The 25517-nt window shown below is 39.3% G+C and overlaps 1 protein-coding gene across 1 annotated transcript in view; it reads right to left on the reverse strand.

The window, feature by feature from the left end:
- ctnnbl1 (catenin, beta like 1) overlaps nucleotides 1-25517 on the reverse strand; it is a 71973-nt gene that overhangs the window by 14637 nt on the left and 31819 nt on the right. Inside the window, exons 12-13 of the mRNA XM_028453526.1 lie at nucleotides 14224-14321; nucleotides 13532-13612 (exon numbers count right to left, since the gene is read on the reverse strand). Of these exons, the coding sequence (XP_028309327.1) occupies nucleotides 13532-13612; nucleotides 14224-14321 (179 nt within the window). The remainder of the gene's footprint in view (nucleotides 1-13531; nucleotides 13613-14223; nucleotides 14322-25517) is intronic.

The following is a 25517-nucleotide window of genomic DNA, read 5'->3' on the forward strand; positions in this document are numbered from 1 at the left end:
GGGTTTTTGAGGGCAACACAAAAAATAACTATACTTTCATGGACTGACAGGACAACAGGGACTGAACCGAATCCAATGAGAATTAGAAGCTGGAAAACCAGTGGTGAAGATAAACAAAGTCAGCGTTTGCTAGATGCTAGATAAATGACTTGAGTGGAAAACATGGAAGAATTGTTCTGTTGGATTAAAGTGCATGCTTTAATAAGTCTCAAAACTTCTCTGAAGCATCAGCTTTTCATGTCCAAAGTAAATTAAAACACATTTAAATGAGGTCACGGACACGTCGACTGCTGCACCCTTTGGGAACCTCACTGTAAAGTAATTGGCAAAAGATGTTTAGCAAATGATGATTCAGGCAGTACCTTTGAATCTGTGCTGAGAGGTTCTGAACAATGACCAGCATATTAAATATTCATTATTGTGAGCAGCAGAAGGGGACATTTGGGATATTAAAACCTAAGCCAACTCAGGTGGAGTGGCAGGACTCATTAGAGCAGCGCAGGCTTTGTCCACTTGTGAATTTTGACAGGTTGATTTAAAAATGTAAAAAATAAAATTCTTGAGTTAGGTCACGAACCCTCTGGCAAACACCAGCAAAAAGGCAGAGAAAGAATAAGGTGTTGAAAAGAGGGATTGGACAAGTCAATTACTGCAACCTCTGGGGAGCCCGGTAGCCTGGCTACAGTACAGAGAAAGTAATAAGCAGTGATTTTCAGTCGGGCTTCCTCTACTGTAACCCTCCAGCAATGAGCTGGTGTGTTTGTGTGAAGCTGGGACTGTTTGATTGATAGGAGATGGTGTGTGAAGACAGAGGGTTGTTTTGTTGAGCCCAAAGAAAACCATGTTGGAGTGTTTGTGCTTGTGCTTGACAAGTGTAGAGACAATGGTTGTGCAGCTTTAAACAAAGAGTAAAAGCAGTGTTCTTTGCATCAGCCTTTGAGTGAGTGGGTGTATCATAGTTATTTCATGGCTTTACTTTCCACTGGGACGCCTGCATACAGAATTAAAGTGAGAAAAAATAATAATTGTCAGCACTTTGCAAAAACTCACTGCAGCTGTGTTTGTGTGCAACATTATGTTCTTCATTAGGCCTAAACAAATACCACAAAGTAAAGTTAGATCCCCTCATTATGGCAAACAGGCAGAGAGGTTGAAAATGAGGTAAACTCAGAGGGATAAACTGCACATTAGTGAGAACAAACTCCCCCATCCTTATTTTAAGGTGTGACGGAGAGAGACAGCGAGAGGAAACGACTCAGCAATTAAGTTTGTTCACAGAGGGAGGTAGGGCAGCACACTCATACTGGTTACTATGAATCACTGCCTTTGTACAAAAGCTGCAGTAATCAATTGAATATTAATAATGTTTTTCTGATGATTGGGTTATAGGATTAATAACATTTGGCATGTTCTTACAGAAAAAAACCAAGGATTTTTATAATGAAAGTGACATGACATCCTTTTTTCACACCATATCTTCCAGGGAGCCGTTTTTTGAAATCCTTGTTATTAATACACTACCTAATGTAATGTTCGCCAAAATGCAACCAAAAAAGTTTGTTCTTTGCAACCGCAATGCAGCATTGCTATTGTGTAAAGCTAATCCGCACATATTGCTTCCTGTTTTTTTTTCTCTTAAAGGCACACCACAGGCTTTGTTACCTAAAGAGTTGACCCATATGAGTTATTTTAAATGAATCCTTAGGCTAATATACGGGGCTTGACAGTATCAATGCTCTGAGCGGGGCTTCCCTCTTAAAATACCGCCCATGTAAGTTTGGAGAGATGAACTTTACGCCAGTCACGTGACCACAGGCTCGGATATACTCATTGGGCTAAGGCTTTTGTTAGTAATTTTCCGCCTGTTCGACTCCTGGTCGTGGCCAAGACAAAAACTTTAAAACTGCTTCTGAGGAGAGAACCGGTCCCCTCCGCCGACCCGCCTTACGCCCGAGGCCAAACACCGCGCACGCCGGGTCGCCCGTCCCCATCGTGCCGACCCCCGGCGAAGGGGGCCGACAACAGCGGTGAGGCCAGGGAGTGGGGGGAGCGCCGGGCTACCGGCGGCGGGGACAGGAGCGCGGCGGTGACGGTTGCTCCTCCTGCCGTGGCACGAGCCCATCAAAGCCCTGCTTTGCACCCCAGCCCGACCGACCCCGCCTTTACTGTCTGCATACGCAATCAAGAGACAAGGGAGGCTGGCCCGACTGACTGATTGTTGATTTTTGCGACAGTGCTGCGGCGCTTGTGGTGACTAGGGGTGCTTGACATGAAAGTTACAGGTCTAGCGCCCCAAGTGGCCAAAAGTTACACAGTGTGCCTTTAAGTTCAGTATTCCTAAAAAAAAAAAAAAAAATCACACAATTCTGCAAATGTATTCGCTAAATTATATCACTAACAAAGCGATACATAACCCATCATAAGAATGCACTTTGGGGTGATCTGTCTAAAGCTGAATCATAAAACTTTGTTGGTAATTTGTGTAGGAAATGTCTTTGGACTGGAGCTCCTTGAGTAATCACTATGTGAGAGTTTTTTTCAAACATGTCGACCTTCACAAGCATGCATTTAAAGTGCTTTTTAGTGCATTTGCAGCTTCTGAATCACTTCTCATTCATACTATAAAGATCACAGAAATAGCCGTCTTTGTCATTTGGGTTGTGTATCTCTTTAAAGAGTGTAAGTCCTGGTGATGATATATTCACCGTCTTGTCAAAGACCTCTTCCTGCCCTCCCCTCCCCTGTGTGACAGTCCCTGTGCAGCACCCAAAGGTCAGCATGCGTAAAAACAATAACATACACAAAATTGCAAAAGTATTAACTCTCACAACAACTCCTGTCAGCATACAAAGCTCTGTGTGACCAAACGCCTGTACATCTTAGAGACCTTCTGCATCATTGCTCCATCATCCGGGCAGATCACTTCGCTCTCAGTTTTCTGGAAGTTCCTAATGTGTCTAGAAGAAGAACAGGAGGAAGAGCGTTCAGCTACCAGGCCCCTCGCCTTTTGAACCAGCTTCCAGTCTCAGTACGGCAGGCTGCTACCCTCTCAACCTTTAAGGCTAAACTCAAAACCAACTTACATGCTGAAGCGTATACCGTATAATAGCATTAACCTAACCACTAGAGCGGACATGGGCTCATCCGTAAACGGTCGCATTTACAGTCCTTGGAGTCGCTGTTAGATTCTATATAAATGGGAAGAGATTCAAATTCTGATGTAGCTGGTTATGATTTATAGTCCACATAAACAGGTCTGAATCATAACATAACCAAACCACGAGAGCGGACATGGACTCATCTGTGAACAGTCGCATTTACAGACCATGGAGTCGCTGTTACCTTACAAAAAAATGGGAGGAGATTCGTCACCTTTACAATAAGTGTTGAGTTGGCCACAAGGCTAAGGCAGACTGACTTGATAATACTGTATCATGTTTTTCTCCAGTCAGTGCCTTCTCCTCGTCCTTCTCTGTCTGCTCTGTTTCAGGTGTCATGAAGCTGATGATGGAAGTTCCTGATCTGTGGTTCACGGCTCAACTAGTCTGGAACACTCTGATGTTCTATCTCTCTATCCTGTTCTGTTGGTCCTTCTGTCCACTAACCCCAACCAGTCGAGGCAGATGGCTGCCACCTCTGAACCTGGTTCTGCTGGAGATTTCTTCCTGTTAAAAGGGAGTTGTTTCTTCCCACTGTCGCTAAATGCTTGTTCAAGTGGATCTTGTTGGGTTTTTTCTTTCTTATTATGAATTTTACATTTTGATGAGGGCATTGAGATGACTGTTATGAATTGCGCTATACAAATACAGTTGAATTGAATTATTATTGAATAAAGGTGTGTAAAACCATGAACCAAGGTGTGCCGATTGCGTCTACAAACACTAATGTAAAAATGGTTAGCTCTCAGGAGCTCAATGTATGCCAGTGTGGTATATGGTAAAATTACATGAGTGCAGTCAGGGAATTACCTCCTAGTTCAATAATCTATAGTCATCTGTCAATTGTATTATAACAAAGTGGAAGTTGCATCCAAGCCATACATTCCCAAGTCTAATGCAAAGTGTCTGATTTAACTTGGTTTGACATCAGTAGTATAAAAGTACTGTCCAAAGTGTTGATTTTGGTAAAGGAGTGGATGTTATGTGTGAGTGTTTTTAAAGAGTTGGTGAAAGGGAGTCTCAAGGTTTCAGCATTAGATAGATTAGATTAAATAGCTTGTTATTGTCATTGTACACAGTCATAAAATAAAATTGGAATGGTGTTACCACACATAAAAATAGAACAAAAATGAAAACTTAATAAATTAAAACACACAAAGATCCACTATGGTTGCTAAATATACAAATACAATTTAGTTTTTCTAAGACGGGGTAAATGCACTTATGTATATACAGTATATACTAAGAGATCTGGGAAAATTTCCATTTCTCAACTTTGTTAGAACACTGTGAGGATGGCTCATTCTTGTTCTAACATGACTGAACATTAGTGTGCAAAGCGAGGTCCATTAACACATAAATGTGCGTGTTTGATGTGGATGAAATATACCGACCTGCACCCTGCAGTTTTCAGTCTGTCCTGATTGTTCTGGCAAATAACATCAAGAAAAACTGAGGTATGAGAAGCCTATTACGGTCTAATCTGTTTACCTATGTATCTGTATGTGCTTTTCCCTCATTGCCAAATGCACAAACTGTCACATATAATCTATAAGCATTCCAAAGAGTGGATATAAACCCTTCAGCCCTCGTGTAATCTATAAACCACACCTGAGGCTTCATACCTACGAAACTGACGTTAGATAATCTGACTTCGGTGAACCAGTTGAGAAGCAGGAAGTATTAACATGGCATCATCAGGAACAAGCGGGGATAAAAGAAAATGCAATAATAGCGAGTGATAAAATGCAGCTGAGTGAGGAAAGAGCAATAGTGTCAGGACGATAAATAAGATGTCACACAAAACAAATGCTATTAAAGCAAAGTGGATTTTACAGGAAATGAACAGTGGGGAAAGGAAGAAAAAGAAGCTGTGAACAACTCTAAATGCATAAATCGAAAAGCTAAACTAATTCCAACTTAACACCAATTTCCTTGAAAAGGTCCACCGTCAGCAGAGCTCAGCTAAACTTATTCATTGGTAGACTCCTGTAACAGCTTAGCAGCAGAAACACACACTCAGCCTTGCTCCTGTAAGACACAACCCGACCGGGTTCTCGTGGGGCTAGGGGAGTGCACTCAGGCGTTTTACAGTATTGAGGTCGGCCTCATCATGTTTTGCAGAGCTTCATCAATCTCAAAGAGTGGCTACCAAAGAGCTGAAAGCTGAGGGGAGATTTGATAGGAAAGGAAAAGAGGACGAAATGGGAAAGGAAAAAAATATATAAAGAACGAGCAACAAAAAAAGTGAAAGGAGGGAAGGCAGGTGTAATGCCATTAGGGGTAATTATGAAAGATTAGGTCTCAAGCAAGCAGGAGGAGCCGTGTATTTTTATAGAAGAGAGAATAGATTAATTAGGGCACAAAAACAAGAGACACTTGGGGAACCATGAAAGAGAATGATGCTGTTGGTGAGTAAAAGGCAGGAAGGATTCAGAGGAGAGAAAGTGAGTTAAAAATGACAAATATAGGGCAGAAAAAGCAGCTTTACAGAGCAGAGTGAGGGAATAAAGGGGAAGACAGACAGCAGAAGAGAGAGACACCAAGGTGGGAGGAAAATAAGGAGCTTATTAAAAGGGGGCTGGGCTGGAGACACGGAGGAAGAGCCGCAGCAGCTTTTTCTTTGATATCCTCCTGAGAAATCTGTGGATAATGTGGTGCAGAGGAATAACATTTTGCTTACTGCCCCTTAAAACAAGCTTAAGTAGAAGAAACAAAAAGGTACGGTGGAGAGAGATAAAACAACAGCCCAAGAGCTGGCAACTTTATCACCTTATTTAATGTTACGTGGCATTTTGTGAGCGGTTTAATTCACAAAGAAAAACATCATTTAAGCACTAAGACAGTTTCCAGCGGGAGTGAAAAGGCATCTTTTCTTTTGAAGCAGACATTTGGAAAACATAAGTAAACAAACATTGTACAATACATTTTGAAAAACCAATTTGCTGCAGCAACTGAAAAAATGTTTAAGAGTGAAAATAAAAAAATAAACAATCAGACAATGTACAGCTTTAAAAGTTCATTAAGGTTTTGTATGGTGGCGGGCTGATGAGGCATATCATCTTTTCTGCTGATTAGTTTTGTTAAAGATAAACGGGATTTCCAATTTAAAAAATAAACATTGTCGCGCAAAACAAACAGAAAAAATTGAATGAAATCGTATCGTTTTTTTTAGTTGTTTTAAACAAATTCAAACGGAAATTGCACAGAAATGTCACAGACTACTCTTACATGGATGTTTCAGGAACAATATCATACAGTACATTTATATGCAATTTTTCATCATTAACGGGAGTTTGGGGGCAAAGAAATGTAAATATGTCAATTCTCGTGCTAAAATCTAATGTAATATAACACTATATGATGGACATCCCCTTCTGAAATGGAAATGCTATATGACACGGGCTAAACCCTCAACGACATGTTTTGGGACATCATTATACATTTACATGCAATTTTCCACTTTAAAATGAATTGGTCTAAAGTGTAGCAACTTTAGCAAACGGACAGATGTGAAATCTTGATTACATTGCATTCACCTCAAATACAAGAAGAAATATGAACAATAGTTTAGTTAATTAATTGTATTAAGCATGTTTGGCACGATTTGGGTAAGTTTCAAAGCCAGCAATGGCATCTAATTCAGGAAAGATGAAATAACGTAAACAAAATGGAAATATGTAAACTGACGCAGAAATAAGTCAACTCAGAATTTGGGAATTTTTAAAACAAAAAATCTAAGCTTTTATTTATAGTATTGTTTGCTTTTATTTTGAATAGAGTGCTGTCTAATAGACTGACACTAATGATGAATTGGTAGTTATTTTATTCTCTATTTGCCATAGAATAAGTTATTCAAAAATATAGTTCATTCAGAATATTTTTCATGTTATTAAAAGCAGGATTTGTTACATTTTTTAAGGAAAGGCAGCAGCTAAATGAGAGTGAACGCAGATTTTGACCTCTCTCCATCTGGTTGATATTCTGTTTCATCTCACGTTCACACTCCTGTATTATTTCATTGAAAGAACTGAATAATATCCATGATTTATGGGAGTCGGCCTTGAAGTCTGCCCAGATGAAAATCACTGACATGAGGACTGAGCTCTTAATTTACAAAAGTTCATTTATAAACCTTAGCAGGAATTTATTTATAAATATTGTGCAAAATGTGTGATGTTCACTGATGGACATGCACCTCAAACCTGATTGGTTGAGCCATGTCGCGTGGGACGGCAGAACTTGCATGCAATTGGTTTGAGCGTTTCCTTGTCTGCTAGATCACTACTGTAAAAGCTAGAATAGCTCCACAGGCTAAAAATAAATGCGCTACATTAAGTATTAAGTCATAACCCCTGTTTTTCTGTAGGTCAAGGTCCGGAGGGAGCCCCCTGCATGTCATGTGGGTCCTAACCTGGACTGTGGCCCGCCATTTGGTGACCTCTGGTCTATCGTATCATATCATGGACTTCATGTATCGTCCCACTACTACCTACACACTGACACCTACATAAATGATTAAACCTGCATTTATTTCAAAGTAAACAATTAAAAATGCTAAGAAATTAAAAAAAAAAAATTGTTATCATCACTAAGTGCCCAATATTTAACCAATGACATCTTGGCTCCTGGCTTGGGAAGGCCAACCATATGGTTTCAGAGATAGCAACACATAGAGAGCAGCTTATCAGCAGATTAACACACACTTACGATCCTGTGGAAGAGACGAGAGAGGGAAAAAGGGGGAGTAAAGAGAAAAAGAAAGAGAAGGAATGACAAGCAGTCTGGCCTTTTCTGAGCTAACCCCAATTTCTGTCTGAGAAATTCATCTTCTGTCATCTATAGATAGAAATCTCAGTTGATCTTTCTCCTCCAACACTTTTTCCCTATCATTGACTCCTCTTTCACTCAAGGTGGTCCTTAGTTCACTGTCAAATTTCTCTCTCGGCCATTCTGCTGTTGCTTAAATAGAAGGACCATTACTTCACTTTTTTCAAGGAGAGGGATCTTCAGACTCTGCATTAAAACTATTACATCCTTGTCACTTTACCTTCTCTCACCATCCATATATCAACGTGCACGCATGCGCACACACTCGTTAAAAACAATTTGTGGACTTTTAAGATTTGTATTTGAGTAACCCTGCTTTAGACACAGCTGTCTAACTTCCCATTCCTTGGAAAGTTGATATACTGCAAGACACTCCACCCAGGGATGGTCTTCTACATCCATCTGTCACTTTCTTCTTTCTTTGCTGGGACAGATTATCTACTAAAACTAAAAGACCCTCTGATCCCTGGACTGCATCAATATGATATCTGATCATCTAGGACAACGGTCTCCAACCACCGGTCCAGGCAGTTAAAAAAATAATTTCATTTCATTTTTATGTATGTTCTGGTAGCTATATTTTGAAAAAGTGCCACTTCCGCATTTGCAGTCATAGCTTCTTCACTTGACTGCATTTGATTCAACTCATTGCCGAAGTGAGAGTTCGCAGCCACAGAGCGTATTTACTACAAGGGAGTCGTATGTACACACAACCACGAGCTCCCTAAAATCTTAATGTCATTTAGTTGACTAAAATGGAAATAGTCCTGATGACTACATTTTGACTAAAACTAAAATGAATTTTAGTCAAAAGAGTGTATGATGTGATTACAGAATCTCTCCTGGTCAGTTCTGGTCAGACTGCCCTAAGGAAACCTGATACCATCGTATTGATAGCATTTACCACTGTCTCTTCTTGGAGGCTCTGTCATTGTCATGACGACCACTATCAACAACATACAAAAGCCTGAGCGCACAGAACAACAGATGAATTGTGACACGCACATTAAAACTTCTGAATCCCGGACCGGTCTGTTTCCTAAACCCATAGACCAAATAAACCCTGTGTCCGTATCTAACCAGCAACCCTAAAACTCTGTCTCATTTCATCCAAAACACAACAGTGTAACTAAAACTAGATAGAAACTTGTTGTCAAAATTAACACTAGCTGTAAGTAGAAGGTCAGATGAAGAACAGTTTAGAAGACACTGGCTTCCTCAGTCCAGAGCGTTAGCAGGACCCATCCATGGAGACAAGCCTCGGATTGGATCCTGTGAGCCTGAATTAGTTATTCTGAATTCAATCATTCAGCATTAAAGTGTTCTGCTTCGTGTTTACATGATAATAGTAAATCATGAAATGAGGCTTACATGGTTTATTCGGCTTTAGTTAATTCTGCTTTAGGTCTGGGGGTTGGGAAGGCTCGGATTGGACAGAAGTCAAACATGACGTATCACGTCGATCATGTCTATCGGGAAAAACACAAAACAAACATTTTATTGTTGGCTGTAACACAGAAGACCACAAATGATAATTTTTTTCGCCTTTATTTTGATTGTAGTTTTGAAGCAACAGCTCGACAATGACATACTAAAAGAATGTGAGCTTCTCCCTTTCAAACTATCTAACAGCTAAAACACTGTGGTTTAATATAGAATATATATTAGACTTTATTGCCATATATGTAAATGCAAACTGCACTACTGGATGCCCAAACTGCACTACTTTTTCTGCTGCTTGTGTCTGCAATTTTTGCGATCGTGTCGGGATTCACTGCTTGGGCCACGGCCATTGTTTATACCCATCACCTGTTAGCACTCTGTGCTAATGCTACACCAGCCTATACAGCGAGACCCGACATCCCTTGTGAACTGAGAATGACGCGCAGGGATGTTTACAGATTCGTGGCTCACAGTGCTAACACTGGACTCGGTTTTAGAATTGGACGGCTTCCAACCTTTACGCGGTGACAAGACGACGTTGCTGTAAGCTGAAAGGAGGCGGTTTAGCTGTGTTTGTGAATGATAGATGGTGTATCCTGGGGCAGATCACTATCAAGGTGTGGTTTTGTAATAAGGATATTGATGTGTGTGTCCCTGCGGAGGAAGAGGAAGAAAAGGATGTTCAGCCACTGAGAGGTCAAAATCACAATAGCCACTTAAATAGCCATGTTTTTACTGTAAAGTGCAGATTTTTGGCTGAAAACAATAACAAGTGTGTGGATAGAAAAATATAATCTCTAGTGATCAGCTGTTGCGTGGATAGCGTCTACAGCCCGTTTTGAGAATTGCTCTGAAAGTGACTTGTCAGCGGGCAGAAATTCCAGAAAATAGGCGAGTTTGGGAAAATGAACCTCAAATATTATGCTGTTGGGATTCTTAGAACAAATGGAAATGGGTGAAAAAAGCATAATACTGGACCTTTACTGACTACAGACCGTCCCTCTGACCTCTGTGGTCATGAAGTCCTTTGAATGCCTCATGTTCTCCCACATCAAGGACATCACTGACCCCCACCTGGACACCCTGCAATTAGCCTACAGATCCAACAAGTCTGTAGACAATGCTGTAAACCTGGATCTCCACTTCAACCTCAGGCTCCTACGCCAGGATCTTGTTTGTGGATTTCAGCTCTGCTTTTAACACAATAATGCCAGCTCTCCTTCAGGACAAGCTTTTACAGCTGAACATGCCAGACTCCACCCGCAGGTGGATCACAGACTTCCTGTCAGACAGGAGGCAGCATATGAAACTGGGAAAAACCATCTCTGCTTCCCTGACCATCAGCAATGGATCTCCTCAATGCTGTGTTCTCTCACCTCTGCTCTTCTCCTTGTATAATAACAGCTGCACCTCCTCTAACTTGTCGGTCAAGCTCCTGAAGTTTGCGGACGACATGACCATCATCGGCCTCATCTCTGATGGAGATAAGTCCACCTCCAGGTGGGAGACAGACCGGCTGGTGTCCTGGTGCAGCCAGAACAACCTGAAGCTCAACGTTTTAAAGACAGAGGAGATGATAGCAGACTTCAGGAAGAACCCAGCCCCCCTCACCCTGGGAGACTCTACAGTGAGCTCTGTGGAGTCCTTCTGCTTCCTGGGGACCTTCATCACCCACGACCTCAAAAGCTGACGTTCTGCTCCCTCATCAAAAAAGCTCAGCAGAGGATGTACTTCCTGCGGCAGCTGAAGAAGTTCAGTCTTCCAACAAAGATGAAGGTGAACTTCTACAGCTCCATCATCCAGTCCAGCGTTTTTCAACCGTTCTTTAGCCAAGGTACACCTTTCATGAAAAAAAAAAATCACACCACTAACCAAAAATGTAAAAAAAATAAATAAAAACTTGGTAGCCTATATTAACAATCTGCAGTAACTCTGTATTTTTAATAGGAATCAAATGAACAACAAAAGAAAAGAAAAAAAATAACGTAAACATAACTGAAACAAAAACTATCTTTATACCTCTTAAATGAAATCTAAATAGCACAACTATCATATAATTCGATTAACACCTGGAAAATAGTTCAGTCCACATCACATGATTTTACATGCGCGCCATTATACACTATGAAATGGGCTTTCCGGAAATGGACCGGTTTAACCCCCACGTCCACACACAAAGGCGGTACACAGGAGAGTAGCAGGTGAGGTGAGTAGGTATCAAGTGTGAAAGTGAAATGCACTACTAAAGCCGGGAAACTCAGGGGAAACAAGGCACAGTCTGTCAGCGCATGCTCCACAAACACTGCTGCGCTCAACGTGAGCGCGCACCGGCACCGTCACGGTGCGTGAGCGCGCACCGTCTTCTCACCCACAGTGTGGAGCGAGAGAGAGGGAGAGAGCGAAAGGTGCACACAAGAACAATTAGGTGAAATTGAATAATTTCCCACGGCACACCTGACGATCTTTCACGGCACACAAGTGTGCCGCCGCACAGTGGTTGAAAAATGCTGATCCAGTCCATCCTCTGCTCCTCCATCACCATCTGGTATGCTGTAGCTACGGCCAAGGACAAGGCTAGACTGCAGCGTATCATCCACTTTATAAAGAAGGTCATTGGCTGCAATCTGCCCTCCCTCCAGGACTTGTACGCCTCCAGGACTCTGAGGGAAGAGTGTGGCCAACCCCTCCCACCTCGGACACAAACTGTTTCAATTTCTCCCCTCTGGAAGGAGGCTTTTGTCCATCAGGACCAGAACCTCCGGACACAAAAACAGTTTATTTCCCTCTGCCACCAGCCTCATGAACACAGCCCTAGTTCCCCACTTTTTTTCCCAAAAGACTGATTTCAAGACAAGCTTTTCAAATTTAAATGAGGTATTATGTGGGAACTGAAGTAATATTGGAATGAACGAATGCATGCACGCACACACATTTGAAAAGTTATGAACGGATTTGGATGAAATTCTCAAGAAAATTGATAGAAGTCTGATTGAAACTTAAAGGCTTAAAGAGACATTGTCTTTATTCTCGTCGGGCAGGTTTGGGCCGCGTTCTCTCTGGCCGGGCCTTCTTTTTTCGACTCGATTAAATGTGTGCATCCTCCGCATGAGCGAGTGTGTGCACGTCCTCTGTGTGTGCTCCAATATTACTGCAGGTCCCACATAATACCTCATTTAAATTTAAAAAGTGTGTCTTGGAATTAATCTTCTGGATAAAACATTACTCCTTGTCTATACAGTGTGTGTGATTATTTATTAGTGGAGGACACACACACACATACATACTGTATATATATATGCCAAGCATGAGTAACTACATTTAGCATTACTTTCACCAATTCAACAAATAACTTTTAGTTATAAAGCAGAACTAAGTAACTTGCGCTTAGCACTCCCCCTAAAGGTCCCTTTTGGTTATGTCACTGTCGTAAACACTCTGCACCCCCCTGAGGCAGCAGCCCCTCCCTCCCGCTACAGTGAGATGGGCAGCCCAATGTGCAATAAAGATTATAAAAACCATGGCTAACAAAAGTTCTATTGAACGCATGCAAAAAGTAAAACGATTCATATAGACAGAATTTTACGTATAGAACAAAAGAGACAGAAATTAAGTATAAAAAAAACATAAAAATAAATAAACCAATATCATTAGACCACAATTCTTAAAAGTAAGAGAAATGACATTCGAGGAATGTGGAAAGTACTTAATACTGTTAATGGAGTCCCATTCGAGCAAATTAAGCTACCGTAAATATTTTAGTTAAAATAATAAAAATGTAATAACAGTGATAAAGTTCTTTGCGTGCAAAAAATACTTTTTTGATTTTTCAAGCTCAATGTCAAGCAAGGTCGTTCCTGTGCCCTGATCAAATATACAGTATAACGTCATTGACATGGAAATAACACAGGATTCAGGTTTGCTTTAAAAGATAACACGTCTTACCCTTGAACTAAAGAACGTCAAACAATCTGAGAAAGACTGCTGTTGCAATTATGTGAATCAATGAGTCGAACAAGACACATGAAATGAAGTCAGTGACAAAGAAAGAAAGGACCAGATGGGAGCCAGAAAAAAGCAGGGCTAAAAGAAAAGATGCTTACATGTTTCTCCCCTTCGATTCTTTTGTCAGCCTGTTGAACTGCCTCGAGGTACTTAAAATGCAACTCCATCAGTCGATCAACCTGGAGTGAAAAAGAAACAGAAGTAGAGAAAGGTAAAAGTGGTGCTGGACAAGAAAGCAAAGTGAAAAAGAAAAATGGCCAAAGATGTTTGAATTGACGCTTAAAAGGGGCCAAAAAAGAGTCGATGGATGGAAAAGTGACCTGAGAACCATTCAGCACCATGAAAGTCATTCCCATTTGATTTGTGTGACAGATAGCTTCAAAAGACGCCCGTCCTATTCAAATGGACTGAAGCCGCACGTCGCAGACAAAGTATTTCACCTGCAGGGATGACCTGAGCTTTGGTAATGCCTTCATTTTTCAAATTCAGTAACATAAAGTGGACTACGTCCACAAGAACTCCTTTTATTGTATTGTGCCTTTTATGTTTAAAGCTATGGGATGTGTCGATGCAACATTGATAAAAACTGGTAACTAACATCTCTTGGGTGAATTACAATTTTTAATTCAGCTCTACCACATTTATGGATTAAATATTTACTACTATTGAAGAGTAAAAAAACAAACCAAAAATAAGTTTCTAGATGATGTAATGAACTGTCAATCAACAACAGGCAAACTAAAGGGAAAGCAAGTAGAAAGAAACTCGGAAAAAAATGTTGATATCTGACCTTCTCACAGTCGTTCTCAGTAAACTTGTTGAGTAGCCTGCTTCGTTGTTGGGATTTCAGATTCCTCAGCATAGATGCAATGATTGAGGAGACGTGCTCTGAGGGAGTAAAAACACAACACTTCAGTAAATGATTGTTGTTCCTATTTTGCCTAAAAGGCATACACTTTTCAGGTATTCTGATACCATAAGAACAAGATCCGCTGCTGGTGCCGACCGAGGCAGGCCTCCTACACATCATCGTGTTCCAGCACTCAGACAGGCTGACTTTGCATGGTCTTAATGTGACCTACGAGCATCATTTCTGCTTATGTAACTGCCTCAGAGGCAGCCAGTACTCAGCTCATTCACACCCACAGCTTTCAGAATGAATAAATCGATTAGCACTTGATAATTTGCAATTACAGCACGCAGCTGGCTGAGTGTGGATACTCAGAGATGGAGCGGCAAACTAGACGAGAAACTGTTGATGAAATTCAGAAATCTATTTTCATTTTAAGCACTGCTGGGGTTTAGCTGAACAGTTTTTGACTGTGGTTGAATTGCTTTTTTTCGTGATAGAAATTAGCCTGTGGCAGCTCTGGGGCCATTTAGCAAGCAAAGAATACTACAAACATAGTAATTGACTAAATTAGCAACAAAAAGGGACAGTGCCTTTAAGTCCCAGATACATGCTATGCACTTTGCCACTGGAAAAGAAAAATACATGCATGTTTAAGTGTCCAAATGCACCAAATGTAACTGGATTTTATCAACAAGAGGTCAATATTCCCTCTCAACATGGGTTTGCGGTTTCTAAGCAACAAGAGTGCAAGAATCAATCCCGTTTCTGCTTTTTAAAAGGGGTCGTGTTTGCTGTCGGCTCTCGCTGTGCAATTGCTTTTGACCTGCTGTGTTTTTACCCACAGGAACAGAGCCTAGAAAACTGAGGGCTGAGGCACCTGCCAACGTCACCTTTTCTTAGACTGTGCTAATACACAGTGACATTACCATCAGAACATAAAATCCCTCTGAAATATCCAACAAACAAATGCTTCGGAAAGGAGATACAAGAGAAAACTATCTGCATAAATAAGAGAAATATTCATCACACTAATCAGTGTAATCGTTGACTGAATGAGCAAGTATAAATTAAACAGTGTGATTTCAACTCAGCTTATTTTCATCCAAGATGTTCCTTGTCCATAGTGAGATGCAATGCACCCATTAACTATAATCCTAAAAAAAAAAGGTAAGGTGTTCAAGGGGACCACACCATTTTTTATTTTATTTAAACACGACTGAGCATCTTAATGATGATTCAAAATGTTCCATCATCGAGAAGATTTTGAAGATGCCTCACTGTAAATCAAACCTGATTCTGAACAATTTTTGCTTCATGACAGAGTGCGTTGCCAGATAGAAAGAAGTCACCGCCATTAACAAACACCGTTTATGTGAAGTACTGGAGATGAATAACTGGTTTAAAAGTTCAACTCTCCCATTTTTGGCAGAACTTCCAGCAGGAAAAGCCACATGCATCAAAAAGTGTTCTCTCTGACAATAAAGAAACACTATCAGAGAATGCAGATCAAATGCAAAAGACAGTGTTAATAGCTCTGCCGAATACTTCCCTTCTTTGAAGGGTACCTGAGCAAACATTAATTTCAAGTCGTATCAAAAGATCAGGTACAATCTGAGAGGTGTAGTCAGGTAACATTCTTCATCAGTCTTTGTGGGTACTCAGTAACTGCATGGTCATCATCAAGGCAAGGTCGGCACCATGTTTCCTCCTTCACAGGCTGGTAGTGACACACCTGGGTTGTTTTGGATTTGGCATCACAGATGTCTCTTGCCAAACTTTCCTCCTCTGAATCACTAGAATATCCTCTCTGTCTCCTTCGTACCTTCAACACGCATCCTTGGTTTGATTGTAGTGATGAATAAAATAATATTAAAGAAAGTGTGGCAAAGAAAACTGAACATATGAACATCCAAGTAAGAAGGTAAAAGCTAATGCAAAACACTGCCCCAGAAAGTGGCTACGTAACATCCAGCCGACTGGCTGCTCCCCGTAAGTTATATTTTAAAGAAAAACATTGCTCGAAAATGTATTTTTAAGCTGTTTTTGAGATTTACGCACATTATTTGAATCATAACATAACCTAACCGCTAGAGCGGACATAGGCTCGTCTGTAAACGGTCGCATTTACTGGTTCAATAAATGGCAAGAGATTCAAATTCTGATGTAGCTGGTTATGATTTACAGTCCGCATAAACAGAACTGGATCATAACATAACCTAACAGACATGAGCTCATCTGTGAATGGCCGCATTTACAGACCTTGGAGTCACTGTTAGCTTACCAATAAACAGGAAGAGATTTGTCACCTTTAAAATAAGTGTTGAATAGGCCACAGGGAGGGAGGCCCAAGGCAGGCTGAATTGATAATAGTGTATCATATTTTTCTGCAGTCAGTGCCTTCTCCTCGTCCTTCTCTCCCTGCTCTGTTTCAGGTGTCATGAAGCTGATGATGGCAGTTCCTGATCTGTGGTTCACGGCTCAACTAGTCTGACACACTCTGATGTTTTATCTCTCTATCCTGTTCTGTTGGTCCTTCTGTTCACTAACCCCAACCAGTAGAAGCAGATGGCTGCCATCTCTGAACCTGGCTCTGCTGGAGATTTCTTCCTGTTAAAAGGGAGTTGTTTCTTCCCACTGTCGCTAAATGCTTGTTCAGGTGGATCTTGTTGGTTGTTTTCTTTGTTATTATGAATTTTATATTTTGATAAGCACATTGAGATGACTGTTGTAATTTGTGCTATACAAATAAAGTTCAAATTAATTGAACTGAATTTGTTTATTGGAAATACATAAAACACGACCAATGTTGTATATGCTAGTGCGCACAGTATGTCTACTTTTACACAGGAGATTACCAGTTACACCCCCATCAATACCCAGCTATGGCTCAAGTTCTAAAGTACAATCGCAAGAAAAGATTTGGAGAGATATCCTGAGGTAGTTGAAAACAGGTGAAAATAGTTCTAAATAGTTCTCCATAGGCAACAAGTATGCATAAAACTGACAGTTTTTATGAATTGACTGCCTTGATCAATGTTCAATGCGAGGTTCATCTGGAAAGATAACCCCTTATTTTCTTGTGGACAGCTTTTTCCTGACAAGACCGCTAACTGCCATTTCCAAAAGGACACTACTTTATCAACTTGATCCAACTGGTAATTGATGTCGCCACCTCTATGCCCTGCAGGGGAGACTATTGATCGCTGGCTGTGGATTGTTTGCCGCACAGAGTTTAAACTAAACAGAGAAAGCTCCTTTGGGATCTGTGAAAGGATGGACACATTATGGGCCCCAGATAGAGGGCAAAGCTGTGTAAAACAGCTTCCTCTCACGTCTTTAGACAGACGAGCAATCAATACGTGAATTTACATGTGCTCATCAACCTTTTCCAGACATTTGAGGACAAAAGAAGAAAAAAGGCCAATACATTTCTAAAATAAAGAAAACCCATCATTCCAAAACTTGATTTGTGTACTTGTTGCAAAATGCTGTTTAAAATATCTTTTTACACATTTTCCAGTTTGGAAGGGTTGTGTAATTGTTTATTATTATTTATTTCAGCCAGAATTGTTATCACTATTGATTTTATTTTTGAACAAATAAAGAAAAACTGTTTAGCATCACAATGGCCTTCTGTTGCTTAAATTTAAAGAATTAAAAAAAAAAAAAAAAAACTGGGTTCGGTGTGTGTTTCTAGTGAAAGTAGAGTCTATTCTTTCAGAATCTGGTTTCAGATTTTAGATCGTCATAGTACAACATATTCTATGGGTCTTTAAAAATCAGTCAAAATGCTCTAAAATGGCTGGCAGTGAATGAGTTAATAAGAGATTCTGATACTGTAAAATGTTCTGGCCCCTAGTGGTGAAATAACTGATGCATTCTTGTGTCCATTTATTTTTGTCTAATCATTACGGTATGCAATGATGTCATCAGGATCATTTAAGTTAGGTTAATTTAAATTAAGATCAGAACTTAATCAATAAACCTGCTTATATTCAGTAAACTATTGATCCCTGAGGGGGAATTGGGTGACATTAATGCTGCTCTCATACACATTTATAGAAAAATATAAATAATCAAAAAGGAGCAGTCAGAATATTACACGTCAATACAGTTTATACCTTCCTTTTAACTGTATCTTACTCAATATTTTCAATTGCATTTTTGTTTTTGACATACATTTTTGTTTAATTACGATTTTCTTTTTTATTAGTATTTATTTTGTTTCCTCACAGGAGTTTAAAAACTGATATTTTCTGAAAAAATGTATTAATAAAAAGAAAAAAAAAAATGTGAAAAACTTGGAAAAAAAATAAAATGCAGACCCCCCGTGACCCTGAACCGGACCAAGCAGGTCGACTAATTTATGAATAAATAGGTAAAATCATTGCTGCACTTCGCAATAAAATTGAAGAAGAAAAATAAAACATTTCAAATATAATGATGTGGTAAACAATTCATGCTTATGTTACCCTTCTTATACCATACAGAATAATGTCCCTACAGAAGTTATGATCAGTGTTTTATTCTTCTGTTGAGGCAAGTCAAACTCAAAGTTTATAATTGGTGATACTCTGAAGTTTGTAACTGACCTTTTCAACAGAGGCCGTGACTCACTCTTCTGCTTATTTACTCTGCCATTTTTGCTAAAAAAACGCATCAAAACTGTGTGCATTATGTTACAGCGCATTTAAAATTAGCAGCTCTTTAACCGATGTGATATTTCACACCAGTTTTTAGCTTTAAAATGCACAGTCAAAATGTAAACCGAGCCAAATCACAGTGATATAATGATCAGCCTTTATCTGCCCATTCCAGTGAGTCCCTTACTGTAGTCTAAAGGCTTAGTATTAAACATTAGTTTCATTAGCATTACGTTAATGTAAACGTTCGTGCCACAGAGCAATACTTTGGGCCAGGCTGAGCTCATAGACGTCTGCTAACCAAAGCTCTAAAATTGACAGACAATAAATTGTACTTACAAGCATACTAGTGACCACAGTGTCAGGCTTCTGTTTCTGATTGACAGCTGTAGTAGCAAAGAGGGATTTATGAGGACAGGTGTAGAAGTAAGTGGTGCAGTTCACTTGGAGACAGTTTTTATCTGTGCTAACTGTGCCCTGGGGAGAGCAATCAGTCGCTGACCATGACAGTCAGGTCAAGCTGGGGTTATACAGCTGAAAAGCATTGCAGACAAAAAAAAATATCTATTGTCTGTAACACTGTATAATACCTAGCACATTTCGACATTAACTTTAAAAATGCAGTAGCCACCAATGAAGCTCATTTACCAAATTACCACCAATGGACAAAATGACATTTTAAATAATGTACATAATTTTAAGTTTAAATTTAGCTGTACTCAAAAAAATCGATTTTATTACTTATTTTTATCTACTTTGTACTAGATCAGTCTTTTCAATATACTGTATTAAAATATTGTTTCGCAATGAGAGGCACCAGGAAATTAACAGAGGGAAATAACATTAATATTGTTTTAATGTGAAAATCACTAAGTTATAGACAGTCTGCCACAGGATGTGTTCCTGCCAATAAAAACCATACATGAATCAACCATTATTGTTTGCTTAACTACTAATATTTATTGCTAAACTGATGAAACCATTTGTTTTGCATCTTCTAAGTATAACTAGGCTTAACACATTCCACAGTGTCTAAACAAGCAACTACAAAGCCGTAAACCTCTTTTAAATCATTATATAAAGCTCTACACTTGCCTTTAACTAATATGAGCAAATTTAGTCTGTAACTTTAAACATTCCATCCAAACCTTAAAAAAGGACGATACCTCGATAATAATTTATAAATATACAGTAAATCTGTTTCATCATGAAACATCTAAGACAAACAATCTGAATCCATCTTAAAGATATGAAAAAGGTTTGAGCTACAAGCCTCTTCCAAACATTAAATAATATATACCTTTTACTTATATTCCTCTCCTTACATACATCTAAATATACCTCTGTGTAAACAAGATGGGACATGACCAATCCCCACCAGAAAACACACCAAACGTGTTGGGATTGTTAATAAGATGCATCTTTACACAAAGATCTAGCTGCAGATCTCTTGTGTGAGAAAGACACTAATAATAGGATTACACAGCATGACTCTGACAACACAGATTACAATCAAAAGTTGTGTTATGTAAAATGTTACTGATCTCAATCTGTTCCCAAGGCGCTCCGTGCGGGTAGGAGGGGGCTGATTAAGAAGGAGCCGTGGTAGATTTAGTGCTTTAAACTCTGATGTGCCTCAAGTTTCATCATTAAGCTCATCAGCACAGTTTTATCTGTTGGTCATGAAATCAAAATCCAACTGAGCACAAGAAAAACAAAGGATAATTTTTTAAACAATCCTTGTCATCATTTCTCCAACGTACCCTTTGATCAGAAATGGGCAACTTATCACAGCGGTAGCCATACAATTGTGATTGTGACCCAAGGGCTACATTATCTACATTCATGCTAGCATTTAGATAAATGCCCAATCTGAGCATTGATACAGGGAAGAACTAAGGGTTTTGTGTGTTTTATATATTGCTCTGTATTTTTGTTGTCGTTTAGTGTCATTAGAGCGTGCACATCGCCAGGCTGAAATCACCTAGGTTACGTGAACGTGTTAATTTTGTGTGTTTTTGTTCATGTTGTACTCGGTTTTCTGTTATTTTATATATCTTTTGTGTATTACTGTTGTCCTTTTGTGTATTTTCTGTGATTATTTGGTATTAGGAAGTCTACATTCATTCCTGACAGACCAGGAAATACGAAGTTGTGCGGTAAAACTGAGGAGAGGTTGATGTCCTAATATTTGCACTTCACAAATACGAACCGCATCTGAAAAGCAACATGTTTGGCTTTAGCAGCACCAATATTTTGTGTCACAGACACTTTAATAAAAAAAAAAATGTTTTCCTTGATTGCGTGCATGCATGGAATCAAGGAAAAAGTTAACAATAGACATTTGAAATTGCCCTCCATTACACTTGCATGCATACAGAATGACTGCTTTTTAATACAGCATCATGTTCCTACAAAGGTCTACAATGCCACACATGTTGGATGTGACCATGTAGATTTACACTGCTGCTAAACCATGCCTTTGTCATCACTGTAAAAGGAATTTAAACTGTTCTTTAAGAGAAAATAGTTTAAAAAAGAAAAGAGAAACTCAATTTCTAGGTCAGGGGACAATTCCCCTTTGCACCAAACAACAAATATCTAACTCATTACCTTTTATGGTTTTTCATTAGCAGAGACCAGTTAACCATATCCAGTACAGACGGCTTTATACTCTCTTTTATACTTCGAGTCCTCCTGAATTGGGATCAGAGGAGAGAGCTAAAGATTGTGTTGCTTCGACATGTAAATAAGTCGTTTACTTCTGCTCTCTCGCACTCGCCAGCATCATTAGCCAACGACCGGCTGCCACAATTTCCATCATACAATCTCATTTCATTGCTAATGACAAGAGTACACACACCAATAATCCCAGACTCCATCACAGGGACCAACGCTCATTCACCCATCAGAGTATGGTGTGTGAATGGTCTCCATAACTGGCCATGGTCTACTGTGATTGACTATATAATAAGGTCACAAAGGAAGTGCATTCCTGCGTAACTCTCATAACAGTCTGCCAAAGTTCATAATAGCAGTCAACACTGGACCACTACTTTTCAGCTATTCTGACAATCACTATATTATAAATCAGACATGGGCAACAGGCCGCCTGGGAGCCACATGCAACCATCCTTACATTTGTGTGGACCGCAAAATAAATGAAGAAAATAACAGCAAAAAAACATATAAAATACAGAAAATTACACAAAACAACAATAAAAATACACAGAATGACTACAAAAAAAAAAAAAAAAAAACACACAAATCGACAGAAAAATGCACAGTAATTAAAAGAAAAATAAACAAAAGGACAACAAAAACAAGAACATTTTACAAAATAATACAAAAACATGAAAAGAAACAAAATGGCTACAAAAACAACAAAAATAAATAAAACACAAAATGAAAACAAAAATAAACAAAATCATTCGAAAAACACAAAACACCACAAATATACAAAAATGCCATGAATGCCATGTTCATATTGTTCATTTCAAATGATAACATGAATGATGATAATGTGGCCCTCGGATCAAACAATCACATTTTTGTTACCTCTGATGTGATAAAAGTTGCCCATATCTGTTATAGATTTTTTGCCAGGAGAGTAGAACATTTGCTTCTACCAGGATTTTTTAAAAGTGTGCACTCAGTACAGGGTTAAAGACAAGGCCCCTAATAGGAAGTAAATGAATGACAATACCACCACACTGTAAAAACCAAAAATTCTTTAAACTTGTAATCTCTCAGGCGATACATCTTTTCTATCTGGTAACTACTTTTTTCAGTGTGACCCGGCAACCCTTGGTTTTTCATGCAGTGTCAGTTTCAGGAAGCCTTTTACAGAACTAAACATTTCCAGTGAGGTGATTAGAAAAGAAAGGAAACAAAAGAGAGAGGGGGAGAGAGAGAGAGAGAGAGAGGAAACAAGGACAGAGAGTTTCTTTCCTGGTAATTACTTTAGTTTGAAGCACATGATAGTTAATTAATCTCCAGTGTTATTCAAGAGAACCACTTGATTCATGGTATTTTCAATTAGCAGTCGTACAGGGGAGGAGTTCACTCAATATGTCTCACATTATGACAGGAGTCTTATTACACCTAAGGCCGTGTGACCATGACTAGTCAGTACGGACATGATGAGGAATCCAATATTTGCTTCAATCCTCAACATATTAACATGAAGTCATTACAGACTCACTCTGAGGACCTGGATATGAGACTGAACCGCAGGTAGTTTTTATTACCTCTATGATTATGTCTGACGTTACTTCCTAAATAAAAGAATTCAGAAGTTAATCAGAGGTCGGAAATTTCACAGGTGTCATTTAAAACCCATTTAGTTACCAGTGATTTAAATACACAATGAATCTGACTGCAGTTTCCAGCAATGGGGTGCTATGTTATTTGACAAAGGTGCTCAATAATGGTGTACAATAGCAACTATGAAATTAGGCTGATTATTTTTGCATTTATGATGTTTTAGCCATTAGTGGCGAGATGTCAAACTTTTGGAGTAAATAAGAACGGTGCCCTATTTAATTATCATTGGAGTAGAAACATTATCAAATGTGCAAAAATGTGTCTTTCTCCTTTGATAATTGTTATTTCCACATAACCCGAGCATTGTGCGTCCATACTTCTAGGCATACATTTGTCCTTGGTTGGGAGTCACTTTTTTCACATTAAATCACAGCAGTGTCTCTCAAGCTTTTATAACACTATGCAATTTCTTCCTTTATTTTAGGTAGTACGTGATAAAAATTGTCCCCATTATTCTAGTTAACCAAAATAAAAACAGAGAAATCATCAGTGAGAACAAAGTCAGATGCAAGTAAGATGTTTGAAACCTGTGCATTAGTGAATTGACATTTTTTGGGAAGCTGAAGTGTGCAGCAATTAGATTCCACAATGGTGCATTGGTGAAGCTTTTTCTTGTACCTACGAGATCAGGATTTAAACAGTGAATTGTGACAGGAAAGGCATCTAATTAGGGATGTTAACAAAACCTAAACTGATTAATAGTAGCAGTATTAAATTAGGTACTAACGGTATGTCAGCCAACTCATGGGGGTGTGTCGACACTAGATGTACGGGCCAATGTATGGACTTTTTTCAAGATCGGCCATGGGCCTTTTTTTTTTTTTTCAGCACTTCAGAGTAGCCATTAAAGGAAAAAAGATAGAACAGAAAAAACATCCATTTGGATGTATGAATATACAACAACAAAAAAAGTATTACTAATAAAATAAAAGCATGTCCATGGGAGAGGTAGAAGTCTTACAAATAAAAAGCCAATATAATAAGATAAGGATATGATATAATAGTGCCTGATCAAATATCCTTATCCTAATATATCCTTAATAGGATAAGTATATTTGATAACAATAATAATGATAATAATAATAATGATAATCATCATCATATTAATGCATTGGATTTTATATAGCACTTTATCATAGACATTCAAAGCGCTTTACAGAATTAAGGCATTACTCTTTCACTTCACACTTAATGGTGGTAAGCTACTATTGTAGCCACAGCTGCCCTGAGGCAGACTGACCAGGCACCCGTGTGGGCAGCTGCAGCCACTGCTCCACTGACGGAAGGACCCCACATTTATATCATATGAGTCTTTCATAATCAATGTGCTTTAAAAAAAGTATATCGGCTTCAAATATTAGCTTTAGATATCGGCCATCGGCTGAATTAAAAAAAAAAACAATTGGTATTTGCATCTGCCTTTGAAAATCCCTTATCGGTCGATAGGTTTGGCACCAAATAGGAAATTAGTTCCTAACGTCTGGTTTTTGATTCCGCAGCTTGCTTTGTTTTTTTACGCGGGGTTCAGAACGTTCAGAAGGTGCGTTCAGAACGTGATTGTAGCGACTGCAATCTGTGTGTGTGTATGTGTGTGTGTGTGACTTGCTGCAGAGCCGCTGACCATAGGCTGACAGGAGAGAGAGAGAGAGAGAGAGAGAGAAAGAGAGAGCTGATCACTTCTTCTCCAGCTGTATCATTAACAGCGCCGCTTCTACGGTTTAAATGATCAACTTAGGGAGTTACTAAAAGATGAGTTCACCCAGAATGTAGGCGTATTTAAGAAGTTACAGTAACAGCTTTAATTTTGCCTCGCTTTTGCCCCATACAACTATTACAATATATACAATTCACACATTTACCCGTTTATTAAAAACATGTCATTTATTTACAGTCATATCCACAGCTAATATCATAGCCACAGCTGCCCTGGAGCAGACTGACATAAGCGACGCTGCCGTAGTGTGCCATCTGTCCCTACGACCACCACTAACTCTCAGGCACCCTCTAGGCAATGTGGGTAAGGTGCCTTGCCCAAGGACACAATGACAATGACTTGGCTAGAGCGGGATTCAAACCCCCAATCCTTCGGTTATTGGACGACCCACTCTACCATTGAGCTACGGTCGCTACATTCTGTGTGAGAGAGTCTCAGGGGAAAAGCAAGGAGGGAGGGAGAGGGATTAGCAAAGCTGCATGTGTGTGATTTGAAGAATCCTATCATTCTGTTATTGTTTATGTTGGCGTTTGCAAGTGCACAAAAAC

The sequence above is a fragment of the Gouania willdenowi genome, chromosome 7, assembly GCF_900634775.1.
Source record: "Gouania willdenowi chromosome 7, fGouWil2.1, whole genome shotgun sequence".
NCBI lineage: Eukaryota > Metazoa > Chordata > Actinopteri > Blenniiformes > Gobiesocidae > Gouania > Gouania willdenowi.